Source organism: Mauremys reevesii, linkage group 6 (assembly GCF_016161935.1).
Source record: "Mauremys reevesii isolate NIE-2019 linkage group 6, ASM1616193v1, whole genome shotgun sequence".
In the NCBI taxonomy this organism is placed as follows: Eukaryota; Metazoa; Chordata; order Testudines; family Geoemydidae; genus Mauremys; species Mauremys reevesii.
In genome coordinates, this window is record NC_052628.1 from 79,099,534 (window position 1) to 79,120,362 (window position 20,829).

General features: G+C 41.4%; 1 protein-coding gene across 2 annotated transcripts in view; it reads left to right on the forward strand.

Annotated features, from left to right (window-relative positions):
* Positions 1-20,528, forward strand: part of AUH (AU RNA binding methylglutaconyl-CoA hydratase) — a 188,159-nt gene extending 167,631 nt beyond the window's left edge. For both annotated transcript variants that reach the window (XM_039543143.1, XM_039543144.1), the window contains exons 7-10: positions 12,096-12,283; positions 15,329-15,379; positions 18,362-18,409; positions 20,149-20,528. In XM_039543143.1, coding sequence (XP_039399077.1) covers positions 12,096-12,283; positions 15,329-15,379; positions 18,362-18,409; positions 20,149-20,226 — 365 coding nt within the window. In that variant the 3' untranslated portion in view covers positions 20,227-20,528. The remainder of the gene's footprint in view (positions 1-12,095; positions 12,284-15,328; positions 15,380-18,361; positions 18,410-20,148) is intronic.
* The last annotated feature ends 301 nt before the right edge of the window (positions 20,529-20,829 follow it).

Here is a 20,829-nt window from a genome sequence, read left to right on the forward strand (position 1 = left end):
GACGCAGACTGTGGTGGGTACGGTGTGCAGTGATGTACAGACCGCTTCTACACTCGAGGAATGACAGGCTCCTGCTCCTACAGCGGTCTCTGGGGGGAGGACGGTTACAGGAGGGTGTGCAGGAAGGGTGGGTTTGCCGGAAGGGTGAGGGTGTGTGGGAAGGGTGAGTAGGTGTAGGGGATGATGGCTCTGGCTGGGGCTCAGGGCACCGGAGAGGCTCATGGCTAGGATGGAAGGGCATGGTAAGGGCAGCCTGCCTTGCCATTTGTGGATGCCAGGCGCTCGGACCCTGGGGCAGCATACACCTCCCAGACTGACCTGGGGCAGCAGACACCTCCCAGAGTGACCCGGGTGCCTAGTGACTGCACTCTGTGTGTGACCTGCTGTTGATCCTGCCCCCATGTCTGTACCCTGGTAATGGTGGCTGTCCTATGCAATTAACAAACCCCTCCCCCCCCTTCACACAAAGTCTTCTGCAAAGAAACATGACGGAAACAGTAATTAACAGCAAACTATTTTTAATACTCAACTACACAGCTGGGGGATGAAACTGGGATTTGGGATCAGGTGAGCCAGGAAGGGAAGCAATTCTCATACTTTAGGGAATGAGAGCTGTTTGGTACATGAGCGCTCTGCTGGGGTGGAGTGACAGTTTTCACGGCCCCTAGCGCCCCTCCTTCTTGTGATTTTGGGTGAGGGGGGGACAGGACTTTGTGGCGGGGGAGGGCGGTTGCAGATACAGTTCAGGGGGGCTCTCTGCTCCTGCCTGCGGTCCTGCAGAACATCCACAAGGCGCCGGAGCGTGTCCGTTTGCTCCCTCATTAGTCCAAGCAGCATTTGAGTCGCCTGCTGGTCTTCCTGCCGCCACCTGTCCTCCCGTTCGCTGTGTGAGCGCTGCTGCTGAGAGAGGGTCTCCCTCCACTGGCTCTGCTGGGCCGCCTCGGCTCTGGAGCAGGCCATCAGTTCAGCGAACATCTCGTCCCGAGTCTTTTTCTTTCGCCGCCTAATCTGCGCCAGCCTCTGTGAGGGGGATGCCGGGGCAGTTCGGGAAACAGCCGCAGCTGTGTGATGGGAAAAAGGAAGTGATTTCCTTGCAAAGATACATGTTTGCGAACACTGAACACTGTCTAGTCTGTTTCTGTGAACAAGACCATACACGGCACCTATCTCATGCGCTCTCAGGACAAGTTCGAATTTTCGGCATTCGTTTTCATTGCCTGGGGTCTTGCACTGGAGATCAGACAAGCAGGGCAGGACAGCAGAATCCGTGTAGCAGCCAGGCCTGGTAAGCCGTAAACTTTAGGCTGCTTAACAGTTAATGGATAGCAGTGCCCTCCTGCTGCAGGCAATCTGGAAAGCATAAAGTCTGACCCTGTTCCACCCCCTCGCGGCTGTCCCTGGGAAAGATCCCTGTATGCTTTCGCTCTGCAGCCTCCACCACGTGGCTGTTAAATGACGGTCATTGTTATGCAAAGGAAAAGTCAAGCATTCCCAATAGTAACGTTACACTAATTCCCCTAATTAGATGCAGCAGTCGCCGAGCGAGATCACCCTGAGGCGGGTCACTAAGAGAGACAGAGAGCGCATGCTGCGTGAAACCCTGCACAGACCAGGGCCCTATGCTGCCATGCTCGTGGAGGCAATGCTCCCACTGTACCTGAGGATGGCCTGGCGCGGAAGAGTATGCTTCCATGGAGCACCCAATAAGGCACCTCTCCCCAGGAACCTCTTGCGGAGGCTTTTCGAGTACCTCTACGAGAGCTTCGTGGAACTCTTCCAAGAGGATTTCTGTTCGATCCCTATATGTATTGACCTTCTTTTCATATAGTTTTTATTCCTGTTTTTTTAAAAATAAATGTTTACATGTTTATAGTACTTACCGACTGATCCTTCCCCTGATTCAGAGTCCGGGTTAACGGCCGGGGAGGGTTGGTAGGGGATCTCTGTGAGGCTGATGAAGAGATCCTGGCTGTCGGGGAAATCAGTAGTGTAAGCGCTGTCGCCTGCCTCGTCCTCCACAAACCCTTCCTCATCTTCCCCATCCACGAACATCGCCGAGAAACTGCCCGTCGACACTATCCCATCCTCAGAGTCCACGGTCACTGGTGGGGCAGTGGTGGCAGACCCACCGAGAATGGCATGCAGACCCACTCGTAGAAGCAGCATGTCTGGGGCTGGGCTCCGGAGCGTCCGTTTGCTGCTTTGATTTTTTGGTAGCCTTGTCTCAGGTCCTTGATTTTCACGCGGCACTGCATTGCATCCCGGCTGTATCCTCTGAGTGCCATGGCTTTGGAGACCTTCTCGTAGGTCTTTGCATTCCGTTTTTTGGAGCGCAGCTCCGAAAGCACAGACTCATCGCCCCACACAGTGATCAGATCCAAGACTTCCCGGTCAGTCCATGCTGGGGCCCTCTTTCTACTCTGAGATTGCATGGACCCCTCTGCTGGAGAGCTCTGCATCATTGCCGCTACTGCTGAGCTCGCCCCGATGTCCAACCAGGAATTGAGATTCAAACTGGCCAGACAGGAAAAGGAATTCAAATTTTCCCGGGGCTTTTCCTGTATGGCTGATCAGAACATCTGAGCTCGGACTGCTGTCCAGAGCGTCAACATAGTGGTGCACTGTGGGATAGCTCCCGGAGCTACTAAGGTCGATTTCCGTCCACACATAGGCTAACTCGACATAGCCATGTCGAATTTAGCGCTACTCCCCTCGTCGGGGTGGAGTACCGAATTCGAACTAAAGAGCCCTCTAGGTCGAACTAATTAGCTTCCTGGTGTGGACGGTTGCACGGTTAAATCGAATTAACGCTGCTAAATTCGACATAAACTCCTAGTGTAGACCAGGCCTTAGCTACAGAACTTCTCCACAGATTTGCTACTGCTCAAGGTGCTTGGCTGCTGAAGCACACAGCTTTAGTCCTAGCTACAGCGTGCTGTTTTACTGTTTCCCAGGACTTCTGCTATCAATAGTCACAAAGGTCAGCAAATCCTCCTTCTGTAGCCTCACATGAGTCAGAGAATTTCACGGGTGGGCGTTTACAGATTAATTTTGGAGGATGGGGAGCAGATGGACTTCTTGGTGGGGAGGGTTGAGAACAGATGGATTTGATGAAACTTGGGGTGGAAGAAAATCATTATCTTTTCTGTATTTTTGTGGGGTTCAGCAAAATGATAAATTTATTTGTATGGCGAGTGTGAGGGAAAGTGATAGATTTCTGTGAGGAGAAGATCAGGCTGAGGAAGGGAAAATTTTCTGACTAGTTCACAGACAGCTAAGACTTTAGATTACCTGATTTTAAAACAATGCCCCAGTTTTGGGTTGTGGGTTCATCCTCTCAGGTAAATCAAAATGAAATACCTTTCCATCTGTGATAATCTAACTGCATTTTTCTGCATTTTGCTTGTTCTATTTTAAATTATTATGCAAGACTTTTGCATTTCTATTATCTCTTGGTTTTGTCACTGTCACTCACCAGTCTGAGACGGAGATAATAGAAGGTATGAAATCAGTTATTTAAAATTCAGGTCAAAATTCTAATTCCTAAATAATATTAGGACTAAAGTCACTGTGATTGGAAATCTAGATATGATTATACAAAATAACAGTAAAGTGGTCCTCCATTAGGCCTGCTTACTGTTGCTGCCAAGAGCTGATTCTGTTCATAAATATGTGGGCATATCCCTAATAAGGCTAGAAAGCACTTTCTCTTGGGCCATTCACTTATATCTGCACCCAGTTGGGGATTGTGCTTTAGTGTGTGTGTGTGTGTGTGATGGGGGCAGGGGGGCTTCTTTTAAATTCACTTTCTATCACTACAGTACTTCAGAACAATATAAACAATATTTCCACCAAGAGCTATATGTATTGTAAGGCAGGTAGCTTGTGAAATATGCATGGGCACTCTCATTTATTGTATTTAAATATGTTTAAGTACATTTTTTTCTCCTCACTCAATTTCTTTGTAAAGTGGTCTTGCATTGTCAATTTCTACATTGTCATGATGAGCTAATTATTATTGTATCACTAGGTCACTACCTGGAGTCAAAAGTATTTAAAACTATATGAATGGTGACTGCTGTAGCTGATGAATCAAATGTTTAATAATGTCAGGCAAACAGATGTGATTGTTCCCCAGCTATAACTTTGAAGACTCATTTACCCCAAATAAATGTTTACCCCTTCAAATCTGCTATCTCTAAGTACAAGCTTTCAGATTCATTTTCTGTTTTCATGCATTTCACGTGGGCAGATGTCTGCATATAGGGAATCCATTCTTAGTCTTACACCCCCTTAAAAATTGATTGCTTTTATCAGAAACGTCTCATCTTTTTTTTTTTTTACAAATTACTCAAAACATTTAATCTGTCTGATATGAAGCCTATGAATATTTAACTTCCAGTGAATTCTAAAAAGTGTATTTACATCTTTACATCTGAGTTTCTCATGTTAATAAGTCACATAAGCTTTTGTGTCATTTTGTAAGCTTTCTCATATTCTTAGGCCAGATATTACTCTCTACTGATTCAATCTGCTAACTTTAAAAACACACACACACACACACACACACACACACACACACACACACACACAAAATGAGGGGGAAGATTTGAAGTGTTCTATGATGTTTAAATCAACTCTATGTAGTTGTTACATATATGTGATTAAAACTGTATGTGAAAATCAAGGTCTGATTTGTAAATTAAACTGCCTGGCCTTTTAGCAAGAGTAGAGTTTGCAATGAAAGACTGCTAGAAAATTTTACAGGATATGTCTACACAGCAATTAAAAACGTGTGGCTGGCCGGTGCCAGCTGATTCGTACTCATGAGGCTCAGGCTGAGGGCCTTTTTTATCGCAGTGTAGGCATTTGGACTCAGGCTAGAGCCCAGTCTTTGGGACCCTGTGGGGAGAGGGCAAAGGGTCTCAGAGCTTGGGTTCTAGCCCAAGCCCAAATGCGTATGCTGCAATTAAACAGCCCCATGAGCCCGAGTCAGCTGGCACATGCCAACCACAGGTGTTTAATTGCAGTGTAGACATACCCATAGAGCAGTGGTGGGCAACTTGCGGCCCGCAGGCCACACGTGGCCCGTCAGGGTAATCTGCTGGTGGGCCACAAGATAATGTTTACATTGACCGTCTGCAGGCACGACTGCCTGCAGCTCCCAGGTGCTGCAGTTTGCCGTTCCCGGCCTATGGGAGCTGTGGGAATATATATTGGGCTGCCTGTCCAGAACTGTTGTAAAGGGTATTGTAAAAAGTATACTGCAGCTTAGGTGTCCGGATTCCAACAGTGGGACAGCAGTGCACATGCCCAGAGGGAGAAACATAGGTGCCTAGGAAACTGTTACAACAGAAATTTAGGCACCAAGTTAGTTTAAGTGCCTACAGCAGGGGCGGCAAACTTTTTGGACTGAGGGCCACATCAGGTTTCAGAAATTGTACGGAGGGCCAGTTAGGAGAGGCTGTGCCTCCCCAAACAGGCAGGCCCCCGCCCCCATCTGACCCTTTCTGCTTCTCGTCCCTGATGGCCCCCTACCCCCACCCCATGATCTCTGTCCCCTGACTACTCCTGGAACCTCTGCCCATAACTGCCCCTCGCAGCCTCATCCAACCCCCTGCCCCTTCCTGACTACCCCCTCGGACCTCTGTCCCATCCAACCATCCCTTCTCCCTGTCCCCAACCACCCCTGGAACCCTCGCCCCTGACTGCCTCCCGCCACCCCATCCAACCCCTTCTCTCCTTCCTGACTGCTCCCCCTGGACCTCTGCCCTATCCAACTACCCCTTCTCCATGACCACCCCTGGAACCCCCGCCCCCATTCAACCCCCTGTTCCTCTCCCTCTGACCTCCCCAACCCCTATCCACACCCCTGGCCCCTGACCACCCCCCGAACTTCCCTGCCCTCTATCCAACCCCACTGCCTCGCTCCCTGCCCCTTTACCATGCTGTCTGGAGCACCAGTGGCTGGTGGCACGGCTGCACCGGGACAGGCAGCTGCGCGGCCTGGCTAGAGCCAGCCACGCCCCGTGCAGCACAGAGCACCGGGTCAGGCCGGGCTCTGCAGCTGCGCTGCCCCAGGAGCTCGCAGCCCCACCACCCAGAGCATTGCACCAGTGGCACAGTGAGCTGAGGCTGCAGGGGAGAGGCTGGGGGCTAGCCTCCCGGGCCAGGCGCTCAGGGGCTGGGGAGAACGGTTCTGTTGGCCGGATGTGGCCTGTGCCCACCTCTGGCCTACAGGTTTCAGTGACCTTTGAGCAAGAGGAGTTTTGAATCCCAGTGGAGCCTGTTTCTGGGATCCCAGGCTATATAACTTGAGTTGGGTCTTTAGTTTATCTTTTGTGGGAGAGCTCTGATCCTGCAAAGACTTAAACAGAAGCTTAAGTAATGTGCATAAATCTTTGCAGGATCAAGGCGTAAACTGGTAGTTGTGTAATTGGAAATTTGAACCTAAATATTCTATTGATACATTTTATATTTTTAATGTTTAAATTTGGAGAGCTATCTTGATTGTGAATAGATGGCAGATAAATTTAAATAAAAATAAAAAAAATGTGTTTGTATATATAACAAAACAAGCAACATGGTTAAAAATGGTATTATATTTCTATCTTATCTATCATTACTTTTATCTATGTAGCTTATTTATGAGTTCAAATATTTGTGTGTTGAGGGAAGATGGAAAATAATTTACAGTAGATGTATGTATTTCACACTAACAGTCTTAATGAGTAGGAGAAAGTCTGTTACTCCCCTTTCCTTTTGTATGGGAACCATGAAGCAGAGATTCCAGACATTTCTTGGCTGACTCAGATAACTGGGAAATCTGTGGCTGATGAACTTTGGCTCACCATTAGTTATTAATAAAATATTATAAATATGTAGTGGTCTTTTTACAAGAAAAATTTAAATGCATCACAATTAAGCCAACCTAATGTAAGTAAAAAAGAAAGTTGGTGTAAATAAGATAACATTATTTTTACGTGGCTTAATGAATGACAGTATGATTGAATTAAATATTGGATTTTTTGTCACCACAGGATTTTTCTCAATATGTTGTGATGGAGCTTTGAACTTTGAGAAACTACTGGTTTTAGATATCTTTTGCCAGAATGATTAATCTATTTCAGTAAGCTAGTTACTTCATCATTATGGATATGCTTTTGGGAACTGTTCATGTAATTCCCTTAATCCAAACCAGTTGTGTACTATATTTTTATATTTTTTTAATTGATAAATTACTGACACTAAATATATATCTCTAGAAAATCAAGATTTTGTTGAATAAGGACATTGTTTAATCATTTTCCTACCAGTAGTTAGATGTCTTTTCCGGTGTTGGTTTTCACATCAAATGGAGTGTCATTCGAACCTGATGTTTACAATTGCATTAAATGGCATTACCTTTGGTAAGAATGCATTTATAGTGCAGCTACAGATCAGTTATTTTGTATCAGCACAGTCAGTAAATACCAGAATACTAGTCCATGAAATAATGTGACACTAAATTTGAAAAAATGCAATAATACCTCTTCCATCAAGTAGTGTTCTACTTTTAGATGAAATGACTAGTTTAAGTAGTGCCTTTGAAAATTGGGTGTTACTTCCTTTAGTTCTGATTGCAGTTGGCAGGAACTATATGTTTTGTATGTATTATCAAAAAAGAACATCTTTCTACAGTATACTCTTGCTGTTTCCCCTGCAGATTTATGTAACTTATGTACATCTTTGATTGAATTTGACACTTTTTTGAATATATGCCGTGCTTACTGCTGAATATGTGAATGATACACTGAACTGTTGGCTAATGTTCTGTGAATGTTAACCAGAGAACATGCTCGTTTGCTTAACGGCCTTGCAGTGTGGACTGTTTTATTGCTCTTTAATCCTTATTGTGCAAGATACTGGCAAGAGTACATTTTTCATCCATAAGCATTGTTTCATGCTTAAACATATCCATTGTTTGGTCAAAGTTATGAAATATTGTTGCTCAATTAAATTTTGTTTTCAACATTTCCTGGTAGAGGCAGTAACAGAGAAGATAAAACTCTAAAGGAAGAAAAGATAGATAAGTAGGAAAATATATTAAGCACGAGTGAACAAGGAAGGAACAGAAGAGGTGCAGTCAGTAGATATAAGAATCCTGACCTTCAGATTTGGACAAAGAGTTTGTCTTTTATCAAAAGCTGAATCTGATGTGTTTCAAGATTGTATTTCTGGTACAGGCTGTGGTAAAAAGGTTGACTTCTGAGGAACCTATTCTTCTCTAACAGACATCAGCTCTGTACTGATGCACACTTAGATTGTGCACAAGGATAGACATCAATTAAGTGTGACAGTTTCTTTGGGTGAAAAATGAAAAGACATATACAGCTGGAATGCAAAAATGTTAGTTAACTTACAAGATGGTGGTAGAACAGCAGTGTATTACCTTTTGAAAGAGCATCTTCCCATTTTTTGGCACAGAGATGAGGTTTGGAGAGACATGCTAACTCATCTTGAGCCTGATCCTGCGTGTATTCAATGTCTGTAACTCCCACTGAAGAGGTAGCCAAGTCTGATGAGAGGACTTACTCTGTGGGGGTTGTATTATTTTGGAACATACATACATAAGAAAGTCAGAATGGCCATACTGGGACAGATCAATGGTCCGTCTAGCCCAGTATCCTGTCTTCTGACAGTGGCCAATGCCAGGTGCTTGAGAGGGAATGAACAGAACAGGTAATCATCAAGTTGATCCGTCTCCTGTTGCCCATTCCCAGCTTCTGGCAAAAAGAGACTAGAGACATTTCAGAGCCAGATTTTTTCATCCCTGCCCATCCTGGCTAATACCCATTGTTGGACCTATTCTCCATGAACTTATGTAGGTCTTTTTTGAACCCTCTTATAGTCTTGCCCTTCACAATATGCTCTGGCAAAGAGTTCCACAGATTGACTGTGCATTGGGTGCAGGTGTACTTCCTTATGTTTGTTTTAAACCTCCTTATTTATTTCGTTGCGTGACCCATGATTCTTGTGTAATCTGAAAGAGTGAATAACACTTCCTTATTTACTTTCTCCACACACGTTATAATTGTATAGACTTTTATCATATCCTCCCTCAGTCATCTCTTTTCCAAGCTGAAAACTCCCAGTCTTATTAATCTCTCCTCATATGGAAGCTGTTCCATAACCCTAATAATTGTTGTTGCCCTTTTCTGCACCTTTTCCAATTCCAATATATCTTGTTTGAGATGGGGCAACCACATCAGCATGCAATATCAAGATGTGGGCATACCATGGATTTATATAGAGGCAATATGATATTTTCTGTTTTATGATCTATCCCTTTCCTAATGATTCCCAACATTCTGTTAGCTTTTTTAACTGACGCCGCACATTGAGTGGATGTATTCAGAGAACTATCCACAATGACTCCAAGATCTATTTCTTGAGTGGCAATAGCTAATTTAGACCCCATCATTTTATATGTATAGAAGAGATTATGTTTTCCAATGTGCATTACTTTCAATTTATCAATGTTGAATTTCATCTGCCATTTTGTTGCCCGGTCAACCAGTTTTGTGAGATCCCTTTGTAACTCTTCGGGGTCTGCTTTGGACTTAACTATCTTGAGTAGTGTTGTATATCTGCAAAAAGAACAGGAGTACTTGTGGTACCTTAGAGACTAACACATTTATTTGAGCTTAAGCTTTCGTGGGCTACGGCCCACTTCATCAGATGCATAGAATGGAACATATAGTAAGAAGACATGTATACATACAGAGAACATGAAAAGGTGGAAGTTGCCATACCAACTCTAAGAGGCTAATTAATTAAGATGAGCTATTATCAGCAGGAGAAAAAAAAATTGTAGTGATAATCAAGATGGCCCATTCCAGACAGTTGACAAGAAGGTGTGAAGTTACTTAACATGGGGAAATAGATTCAATTTGTGTAATAACCCAGCCACTGCCAGTCTCTATTCAGGCTTGGGAGTGGGAGTGGCTGGATCATTACACAAATTGTAATGTAATTACACATTACACATGTTAACTGACGTGGTGGTAAAAGCTCAGAAAGCTGCTGGAGCTTTATCTAAACTAGGGTTACCACTGGGATCATTTGATTGAAATTCTCTTGTGTTAGCAAGTCAATTTTTTTGAAAAGGGGACGTCAACCACTTTAACTGCTATTGTAGACATTTTAAAAATGATGTTTATTGCAGCTATAGCCACCCTTTGCTAAACCCCATATCTCAATTTTTGGAACAAACAAGCCATTATTTTTTAATCTGCCAACCACATCTTTGTATTGGGTAATACGCTGAAAACAAGGTATGTTTTTATGAAAATGAACGCAGTCGTGCTAAAGCTGGTTGCACTTAATAAAAATAAATGAAAGCTGATTCATAAAAGCTTTTGATTTATTTCCAATTAGCTTATTTTGTCCCAGAGACGTATTTAAATACTTTCGAAAACAGCAGTAAAGGAAACAGATTGGCTTTAATTAAATACTGATTTAGTCTGCCATTTTAAAAATTGAAATGACATCCATTTTATATTGGTTGAACACCTGTTAATTCAGTTAGTGCAGACTTGCCTCCCTGGATTTCCCCCATAAGTACCCCATCACACATACATTTTCTCTCTTGCCCTGTGCTCTCATGTGTTTGTGGAAATAATCCTGGATGGGAAGAAATCTCTATTTAAAATTTGCCTAAATGGCTCAGATACTTGATTCAGACCTGCCATGTCAAAGCAGGAGTCCCAATCCCAGATAGTTTTAGAGCCCATTGTACTAGAACAAGGGTAACTTCTACAGCGTTAAAGGACATATCTATTTCTAAGATGTTGTAAGGCTTCCATGTGGAGTTCTGTTCAGAGCCTTACTCAGTGTTACACTCTCATTCATATTGCATGCTTGTTTGGGGAAATTTGTTATTCTCTGAGCAATTAAGCACTCTTCATCCACCCTCTGGAAATTGTTTCTGCTTGTTAATCACGCCAAAGTGGGAATTCACAGAAGTAATTCTTGAAGTAGAAAGGAAAGCTAACTACCACTAACTAAAGCTCTCTGAGAATATTATTTCTACAGATCCATGCTTGTCACACTATGTACTTGTTTCTTTGTAGTCCTGTGCTAGATTTCAAACAGCAGGATGGAAGTGGAAAAGTGTGGGCCATCGATACGGTTGCCACCTTCAAGACGCGGACAAAATGGCCACTGGCTACAGCCCTACCAATGGCCACTCCATCACCACCAACAAAAAGGGTCCCAATGCTGACTATAGCTAATTATTACTAAAATGTTTTAGAGACTCATTTAAAAACCAAACCAAACCAGCAACACAATGTGTTATATTATTTTATCACTTTTCTTACCTTATCCTAACATGGTACTGCGGTCCAGGCTACCAGGGTTGTCAATTGTAGAGCACGCTAATGTGTGCCAAGTGAGAAGCATTAAAAAAGATTTATTAATCTTTTCACCAGCAAGGCAGTACAAAACCCAACCAGGTGGCAACACTAGATGTAGTCTTTTTATAGATGTTGCCTACTGTGCTTGAATCTGTGGGTAGAATCAATGTTTGGCCACAGTGGATGCAGTATGGAGTCTTGTGGCATGTTACCTAGAGTATAGATCTGCAGAAGTGGTCATATTGTGGTTATGGATGCCATTAAATACACAGATTAAATAGGAAAAATGCTTGGAGAAAACCAGTTACTAGTAAGTAGCCGTCCTTTTAGGTTATGGTTTATTATGAATAAATGGGCTTCTGATTAATGGAAACTGTATTTATATTAACTATCAGTAAATAAGAAACTTCTTTCTAAGAAGCTGTAAAGTTGATTTTATATGGTTAAAGTTTCAAAAGTGCCTAAGCGACTTAGGAGCCTAAGACCCATTTTCAAAAGTGATTCAGGCACTTAGAAAAATCTTACTATATTCATATACATCATAGTATAGTAAAATTGTGTATGTAAACACAAAAGAAACTTATGTATTTAAACACGGCAATATTTAAATCAGGCAATTTAAAGCAGAGCATCTAGTGTTTAGACTAAACTGCCATAAAACTTATGCTTGCATTTTCTGTTTTCTACAAATTACAGGTGGGACACAAAGGTTACCTCGTACGATTGGTGTATCTCTAGCAAAAGAACTCATCTTCTCTGCACGTATTGTAGATGGTGAAGAAGCAAAATCAATAGGATTGATCAGTCATGTGGTGGAACAGAATGAATCAGGGGATGCTGCCTACAGAAGAGCTTTAGCCCTAGCACAAGAATTTTTACCTCAGGTACAACATAATGGAGTCATATTTTTTTACCAAAGTAAAAAATTCTAGAGACTACAATAATACTATTGAAATAACACTGAGCACTTTGGGAAACAGGTAAGGATAGGAGAAAGACAAAAAGGTCAAGTGAAAATAGAGACCTATCCTCTTCCTTATTATTCTAGCCATATAAAGTTTTCTCTTAATCCTTTGGTTCAGGGAGTCTGGATTTTTCAGTATGATTTGCCATAGTAAAATGTACAGATTCTCTGCATGTACAAAATCCATTAAGCGAACACTATGACTGTTTAAATCCTCATTCTTTTTCATAATTACATTTGTTACTAACATCCCCTTGGAAACTTAACAGTGAAATTTATTTCCAAAATTAATGTCTTTTTCCATTTATGCAACATATTGTTTTTACTGGAAGGTTCATTTGTTTGCTTTCTGGACTACATACACCAGCACAGTGATGTCCTCATTCTCATGCACTGCTCTAGGTTACGTGCCCTATTTTCCTTTCACTTGATGTAACCATGGCAGAGAAACCTGAGGCATGACTACTTTCAGACAGCCATACTCCAAATATTCAGCGTTGGAGAACTGCAACATTCTCAACATTTTCATGGCAATCAGTCAGGGAGCATGGTGGGGGAACTTTTCTGTACAGTGGAGAATTAATCCACAGGGCCTGTGCCCAGGGGCCCTGGCCAACTTGGGGCTCCCACAGGAGCACCGGAACCAGTGTAGAAGTGGGGAGCCATTGGCACTGGAACTGTGGCCCCACCCCCTGCTCCTGTTCTTCCCCCTGGGGATCCACCCCCTGCTCCACCTCTTCCCCCAAGGCCCAACCCCTGCCAAGCCAGAAGCTGGAGCTGGGCCATGGTAAGAGCTGCCCAAGGAGCCAACGACACTGTGGGGAGCCCCAGGCCCTCCACCTGCCCTAGGCGAGTCTTATCAGCTCCCCCATCACAAAGTGAAACCCCTGCCACCACTACTCAGCACCTGCCCGAGGCTACTATGCCCATGTTAAAAAGTGAGTGGGCATGGCCTCCCTGGATCCCTCCACTTTCGGCGCCCCTGGGCCTCGGAGGTGTGGGGGGCCCAAATGTTCTTTGTGCCCAGGGCCTCAATAACTCTTAATCCATCTCTGTTTATGTAGCTGACCATTCTGTCTCTCTCACAAGAAAGTGCACACATATCAGTGTTTCTGCTTGCAGCTCATCCAATGGTTGTTTTCTTCTGAACCATCAACCAAAACACCAATTTGTCACCCTCCCTCACTGTAGCGTGCAAACATGAGGAAGCTAGACCAGTTTCTATCCCCAAAACACCAGAACTCTAGGAAAAAATCAGTGTGACCTTCTGGAAAAAGCTGCAAGAGCCTTGGTGGTGATTGATTGTGACATTCCCCCTTTCTGTCATAGACATCAGTCTTCACCAACCTCCCTTCCCTCCTCCCCACCCCAGTATCCATGAGAAAACTGATCATGGCCTAATCTGTATCTTTCTTCTTCCTCCCACCAATCCACAAAAGATGCCACTTCTCTCCCTTGAGCTCAGTTGTCTAAGATTCTAGATGTTTTAATTTTTTTAAATGAAAATATATATAATCATAAACATATGTATTTTAAGTGAACAACAACTCCACTGGATCTCCCAAGTGTATCTTGTTTTTCTATATCTATCTTGTAGACCATAAATTCTTTGTGTTAGGAACTGTTTTGATATTTATTTGATACCTCATTGTCAGCACTTAACAAATTAATAATCTTGTGATGTGTTTCATGGCCCTTGAGAAATGATCAGTCCTTGAGCACTGTAGGTTGATACTGAGCTCACAACAGAAATGGAATATCTTCAGGGGAACATTTCAGGAGACTTTGCACACTGGCACTAGAGAAGATTTTTGGGAGAATCATCAGTGTGTCCAGAATATGATTGAGTTTTGGGGGAGCTGTTGATAAATCCTCTTCCCTGTTTAAGGCTCTGCAGGAAGATTAATCCCATCCAGATCCTGGTCTATATTGAGTGTCATTTAAAATAAAATCCTCATTTACTTCACCACTTTATTTGGCTTTCCACAGTAACTTCAGAAATCCCTCTCTCTTAGGGTGGAAAATACTGCAAATTACACAGTAAATTCATTCAAACGTTGAAAAGAACTATTGATTTTTGTTTTTAAAACCCTATTATCAAACAACATATGAAAAGACTTACATTTTAAAGGAAAGAGGGCCTGGATTATGATATGTAGCCACAGATTCACACTGGAGACAGTGCAGAGGTTAACTGCTCTAATAGGAGCTCTGACGGCATTGTGCCTCATTCAGGTACAATTTTATATAACCATTGAAGAGGATGCATTAGCCTTTCCCCTCTGCATCCTACCAGCTCTTTTGGCCAATACATGTGTTTGTAGAAGCTAGTGCCTGTGGTGGCTCTAGCTATGCAAAGTGCTTGCACCCCCTGATGCAAGGATTCCTATCATTCCTGGCCCTTCTGTGGGAGACTGAGCTTCTTGCATTGTCTCCCTCCCTCCCTTGCACAGTTTGACAAAGGTCAACCATCTGACTGCTGGCTTGGTTTTGCAGCTCATGCTTATTAGTTTTGAGGCTAGCATTGATTTATTCTCTTTTTGTTTAGGTGCTTCCATGTCTTTTTATTATATGCTCATTAGGACATAATATAGTAGATCACATAGAGTCCTATAGTACCATCATTATTTGGTTACTTTGAACCTAATTTCCAAAGGTGTTGAGCACCCACAACTCAAGTTGAAGTCCATTGGAGCTGCTGGCGTTCAGCACCTCTACAATTTAGGCTTTTTATGTTGTTTTGGTACCATGTTGTTTTTGAAAATTATATGCTGCTTTTAGTTTTTTTAGTTCTAGAAACAAATATTTGGAAGAAAATGTGTATCATGGTCATATTACTTATTAAAAAGAACAGATAAAGCCTACAGAGTGCTAATATAATAGCATTCATATGTAGACACTTTGAACTGCAGTTTTGCTGTATCTGCTGACATGTAGACCTATCTGATTTATTTTTTAATTTTAGGGACCTCTAGCAATAAGAGTTGCAAAATTGGCCATCAATCAAGGGATGGAGGTAAGGATATATATTTTTTGGTAACAGTGAGTGGAAGCCTGGAGGGTGGGGAACAGTTCCTAAAACAGAGGATTAAAAAGTAATGTTTTTTCTAGACTTGTTTTAAATTTCAAACCATATAGTCTTTCAAAACCTAGTTAGTTGAATCCAGTCTAAAGTAAAGCAATGGTTCTTATTTTTGTGACTTCATATTGATTTCATCCTGCTCCTGAAGATATGGTTGATGCTGACGGGGCACTACAGAACCTAAACTTGCTATAACTTGATACAATGTGCATGAGTTATTAATGTTAGAAAGTAAACATACAACTTGTTTAATAGTAGTTCATGCCAAAGGGTGGGGAAAAAAGCTTTCCTAAATTCATGTGCAGCATGCTGTAAAAACTATGGTTGTTTTAAAACCAAATGATATGTAAATCAATCCCATCATCAACAGGTTAAAGGTTTGCCAGTAAAACTGAAGGCCAAAAAGGACATTGCTGCTTATAATAATTTAGTATAGAATAGAATAGTGTTAACATAATATCAAGAATCTGATTTAAATACAAAAATATATGCCAAATAGCCACTCCTGAGTGTTCTCTGTTGATCTAGCTCTAGAGTTCATTAAGTTCTGAGCAGACTCACACTTGTGCTTAACTTTAAGCCTGTGAGTCTCCTGCTGAACTCAGTGGGACTACTCAGATACTTAAAGTTAAGCACGGGCATGAATCTTTGCAGCATCACAATTTAGAGCACAGTCTGGCCCAGAGAAGAGTGTGATCACAGCTCATTTGCAATGTAAAACCTCAGTACAACAGGATAAGTTAAGTACTCTGTTTCAGGTTTTCTGTTTGTTTGTTTTAAAGGTTGACATACAACTACCCAGACACCTGAGTTGAGTAGGGTTACATTAATGATGAAAAGTAAAAGTACTTTTTGAAGTAAAAGTACACAAAGGGTGTAAATTAAGCTTACAAATACAAATTAGTTTTTTAAGGGTATAAATCCAAGGTTGAATTCAGTGGTACACAAGGTAGAAACTTTTGTAAGAAAAATTCTAAGTTCCAGACACAGTAGGTAGGTGAGTGAAAATGACCTTGTTGACAAACCCCATGTGGTACATAAGGTCACAGCTTTCAGAGGCTAGTAGAAAAACTGCCCACTCATGAAATAGATAACACTTATGAAAAGCAGGTAGCTAAACAAAGAGGAAATAATGGAGGAGGAAAATAAGCCCTTTCAGCTGTTTTGGCCACCACACAAAGAAATCTCAGAGGGACCCAGAGGTAGTCCAAGATCACAATTGGTTTCATCCTTATATATTTTCCTAATCATCAAGACAAATCCTTAAGAGATATAGCTTCCTGGCAGATCAAGCTCCTACAGATCAGTCTCTAGATAAGTCCTTAAGATGGTCTGGGTGGTTATACAGTCTATCCATTATTGGCAGTCTTATTGCATCACCAAAGCTTTTGTTGATCATGTGATTGCTGGTTGTGTAATAGCATTTCTTGAGAAACACACTTTGTAATTCATTGGACTTCCGTACATACATACATACATATATAAGTTAATTTATTATAATATTTTGGTAAAATTGAAGTATATTTTAAATTGTACAACATTGGAATCATAATAGGTAAAATGCATGAATGTAAATAAATGTATTTATTGTCAAGTTTGATATATATTTATATAATCAATCAATGCATATTATTGATAAAGCAAATAAAGGACGTAAAAATTATACAATTTATATAGGTAAAATATACTAAGATTATGTAATAAAATAATGGAAGGAGAAATATTATATCACATCAGGAATATATGTACCTTATCAATGTATTACCATATTTCACAAAAACATGTCTGAGTATATGACTGCTGTTTTTTCACTATGTACTATATATTGAAGTATGAAAACATCATGAATTTGACCCTTTTTAAGTGTTGAAATTGCAGTTGGGTCAAACATGTTTTCTCAAAACAATGGGTGGGCTGTATCTAGCACTTCTGGAAGTGTTAGGGATATCTATTATGATGCAGATGTAAGATAAAGTTCCATAATAAACATTGACATAAATAGCATCTGGCCTGCTTTTCAGGAAGTACAACTCTTTATACTGTATGGTAGTGAATAACTTCTTCTTAGGTGTAATTAGTTTTTCAAATTAAGTATCTCAATTTATTATTTGTATTTCAATAGCGCTCGTCATGTCCTAGGTGCTTTCCTTACATACTGAAAGACAGTCTCGTCTTGGAAGATAACTGTTTCAAAACTTGTTTGTTAAAACATAATTAATGACTGATTTACATGCAGTCTAGGTTTCTGACCAGTAATAGCTGAAACAATTAAAATATGCAGCTAATTAATGGGTTTTAGCTAAGGACAATTTGTAGTAAGCAGGGCTGGCTCCAGACCCCAGCGCGCCAACCACGTGCTTGGGGCGGCATGCCGCGGGGGGCACTCTGCCTGTTGCCGGGAGGGCGGCAGGTGGCTCCGGTGGACCTCCCGCAGGCGTGCCTGCGGAGGGTTCGCTGGTCCCAGGGCTCCGGTGGACCTCCCGCAGGCATGCCTGTGGATGCTCCACCGGAGCCGCGGGACCAGCGGACCCTCCGCAGGCACGTCTGCAGGAGGTCCACCGGAGCCGCGGGACCGGCGACCGCCAGAGCATGCTGCCGTGCTTGGGGTGGCGAAATTGCTAGAGCCACCCCTGGTAGTAAGACAATACATTCTGCATTCACCTATTATTTCTGACAATCTATTGAATAGTGATTACATCGCAGAATAAGGAAACTGATTACAGAAATACTGACCAACCCATAACCACAGGGTAGTGAAGAATTTCTGCATAAAGTTACTGTGAAGAGGGACTTTGCTGGATTGCTTTAATGTTTGGGATATAGGAATACAGTATTTGAGTTAACTGTCAGAAAATAAAGTGTTCGCTATGTACAGAAAGTTATTCACTCATACAATATTTAATTTTTGTTTCCCAGGTGGATTTAGTAACAGGCTTAGCAATTGAAGAAGCTTGTTATGCTCAGGTATGTAACACAATTATGCAAAAAAAAACCCAAAACCCCTCAGTTAAAGACTGCATCGAAAATCATACAGAAACGCAGCTCGAAAGTAATTTATATTTTCTCCCAGCAGCATTTCAGATAAGAAATTTAACCCTTTCTCTTAGCCATTTCTATTTTTTTTTTTACATGGAAATCTTAAAGAAGGAAGTGGAGTTTAAGACAAAATCATCCCTTTGTATAAAGGAGCTATTTAGGGAGGGAAAGTTGGACATAGAGCCAGATCTTCAGATGGTGTAAATTGGCATATCCTTGTTGACTTCAGTGGAGATATGCTGATACATAATGCTTGAGGATCTGGTCCATAATCTGGTCCATAAACTAGAGAGATTCTGCCTTGCTGCCTACACAGAGGGAAGAGATTCCCTGCATGTTTTACCCCAACCCCTTAAACAGAGTAGTAAGTAATTAAGTAAGAGTAGAGCTATTATATTACTTCTGTATTTGGCATTGGTATGACCCCTACTGTAATACTGTGTTCAGTTCTAGTTTCTACACTTCAAGAAAGATGTTGAAAAATTGGAGGGGGTTTGGATAAGAGCCACAAGAATGATTACATTATTGGAAAATATGTCTTACACTGAAAGATTTTAGGAGCTCAATCTGTGTAGTGTATCAAAGGGAAGGTTAAGGGGTGACTTGATCCAAGTCTGTAAGTACCTCAATGGGAACAGAAATTTGATAATAGAGGGCTCTTCAATCTAAGTATAATAGGAACCCGTGGCTGGAAGTTGAAGCTAGACAAATGCAAACTAAAAATATGATGCAGTTGTTTAACAGGAGGGTAATTAATCATTGAAAAAACTTAGAGTGTTGTGATGGATTCTTCATCACTGGAAATTTTTAAATCTGAATTGGCTGCTTTAGATCAAGTACAGCTATTGAACTTGAAACATGGAAGTCCTATTGCTCTGTTATGCAGGAGGTCAGACTATGAACGATGTGAGTAGAAGTGCATGGTTAGAAGTAAGCGTACAGTGCATGGTTAGTTTTACGTAGTTTTAATTTTGTAGGTGTGAGCAGGGTTTCAAACTAAAGAGTAAACTTTTGATGACGACCTAAAGTGATATGAGGCTTGATCATTTAGACAGTTGAACAAGAGCCTGTTTTGTTATCTGACTACTCTATTTGAGGAATCTTTAATATGCCCATCACTTCAGCATCTTTTTAATCCCTTCAAACCATTGCCATATCTCTGCCAAAGGAGGCATTTACATGTTACATAGGGAAATACTGTAGGCACTATAGGTGATCGTCAAGAACTTTTGAGAATTTTAACTCTCCCCTACCCCCCACCAGTAGTTCTGGGTGCATCCAGTGTCAGCAGTGTTAAACTGCCTGGGAAAGTATAACTGTCGGTGTAAAATAATGAAGTTTTTATGGTCTTCTTATTTTACAGCTTTAATGATAAAATGTTCTTTCTGTACTAAAAGAATAATTACCTTAAAACACAGAAGTCCAGATCTTCAACTGGTAGAAGTCAGCATGGCTGAAGTAACTTCTGTGGAGTGATACTGATTTATACCAGCTGAAGATCTGGCCCACAGTCTGTAAATCAGTTGTGTGTAGAGTGTTTTCACACTCTTTTGTAATTTCTGTATTACACTATAGTCTGCAGATCGCGTCCATTAAAGAAAGGTGTCAATATACCTTACTTTTTAAATTTTGGTATTGATAATACAAAGTTAATCTGTTCTTTGCAGACTATTCCAACAAAAGACAGAATTGAAGGTCTTCTTGCTTTTAAAGAAAAGAGGCCCCCTCGCTACAAGGGAGAATAGGAGAAACTGATGCCTTGAAAATACAAATGAGATAAACATGGCTGGAAGGACCTTTCAGCTGCACTTTGCCTCAGCGCATGGAATATCACAATCACCAAAGTAAAAGCAAACCCTACCTACATTACAACATCTGGAATGTCTCCAGACATGTGCCTGGCTCAAGAATATGTATCAAGTCATACTCAGCCTGGTTTATGAAGGTTGCTCTGTATATTTGCAAGGTCACAGGTTCATAAGCATTTCTTTTATTTCATATGTATGAAACTAACCATTCCACAATTAAAAAAAGTAAATTCTTTTAATAGACAAAGTAATATGGAATGTTTGTCTGTTGTTCCATTTTATCAAAATAAGTGATTTCTACACACCAAAAATGTGAAATTATACCAAATATGATTTCTAAATGATTCACTATCTATTCTAGCTGAATATGTAAATTATTAATAAAGGTAGTCGAAATCAGAAGAATGATTGGTAGATTATAAACTTTATTTACTTGTCTCATACTGTAATAAGCAAGATAAGCTTCATTTTGAGACTACTATACAGTGGTGTTCTGTGTTAGTCTAAGTTCATGTTCAGCTTTCAGTCACACAAGGCTAT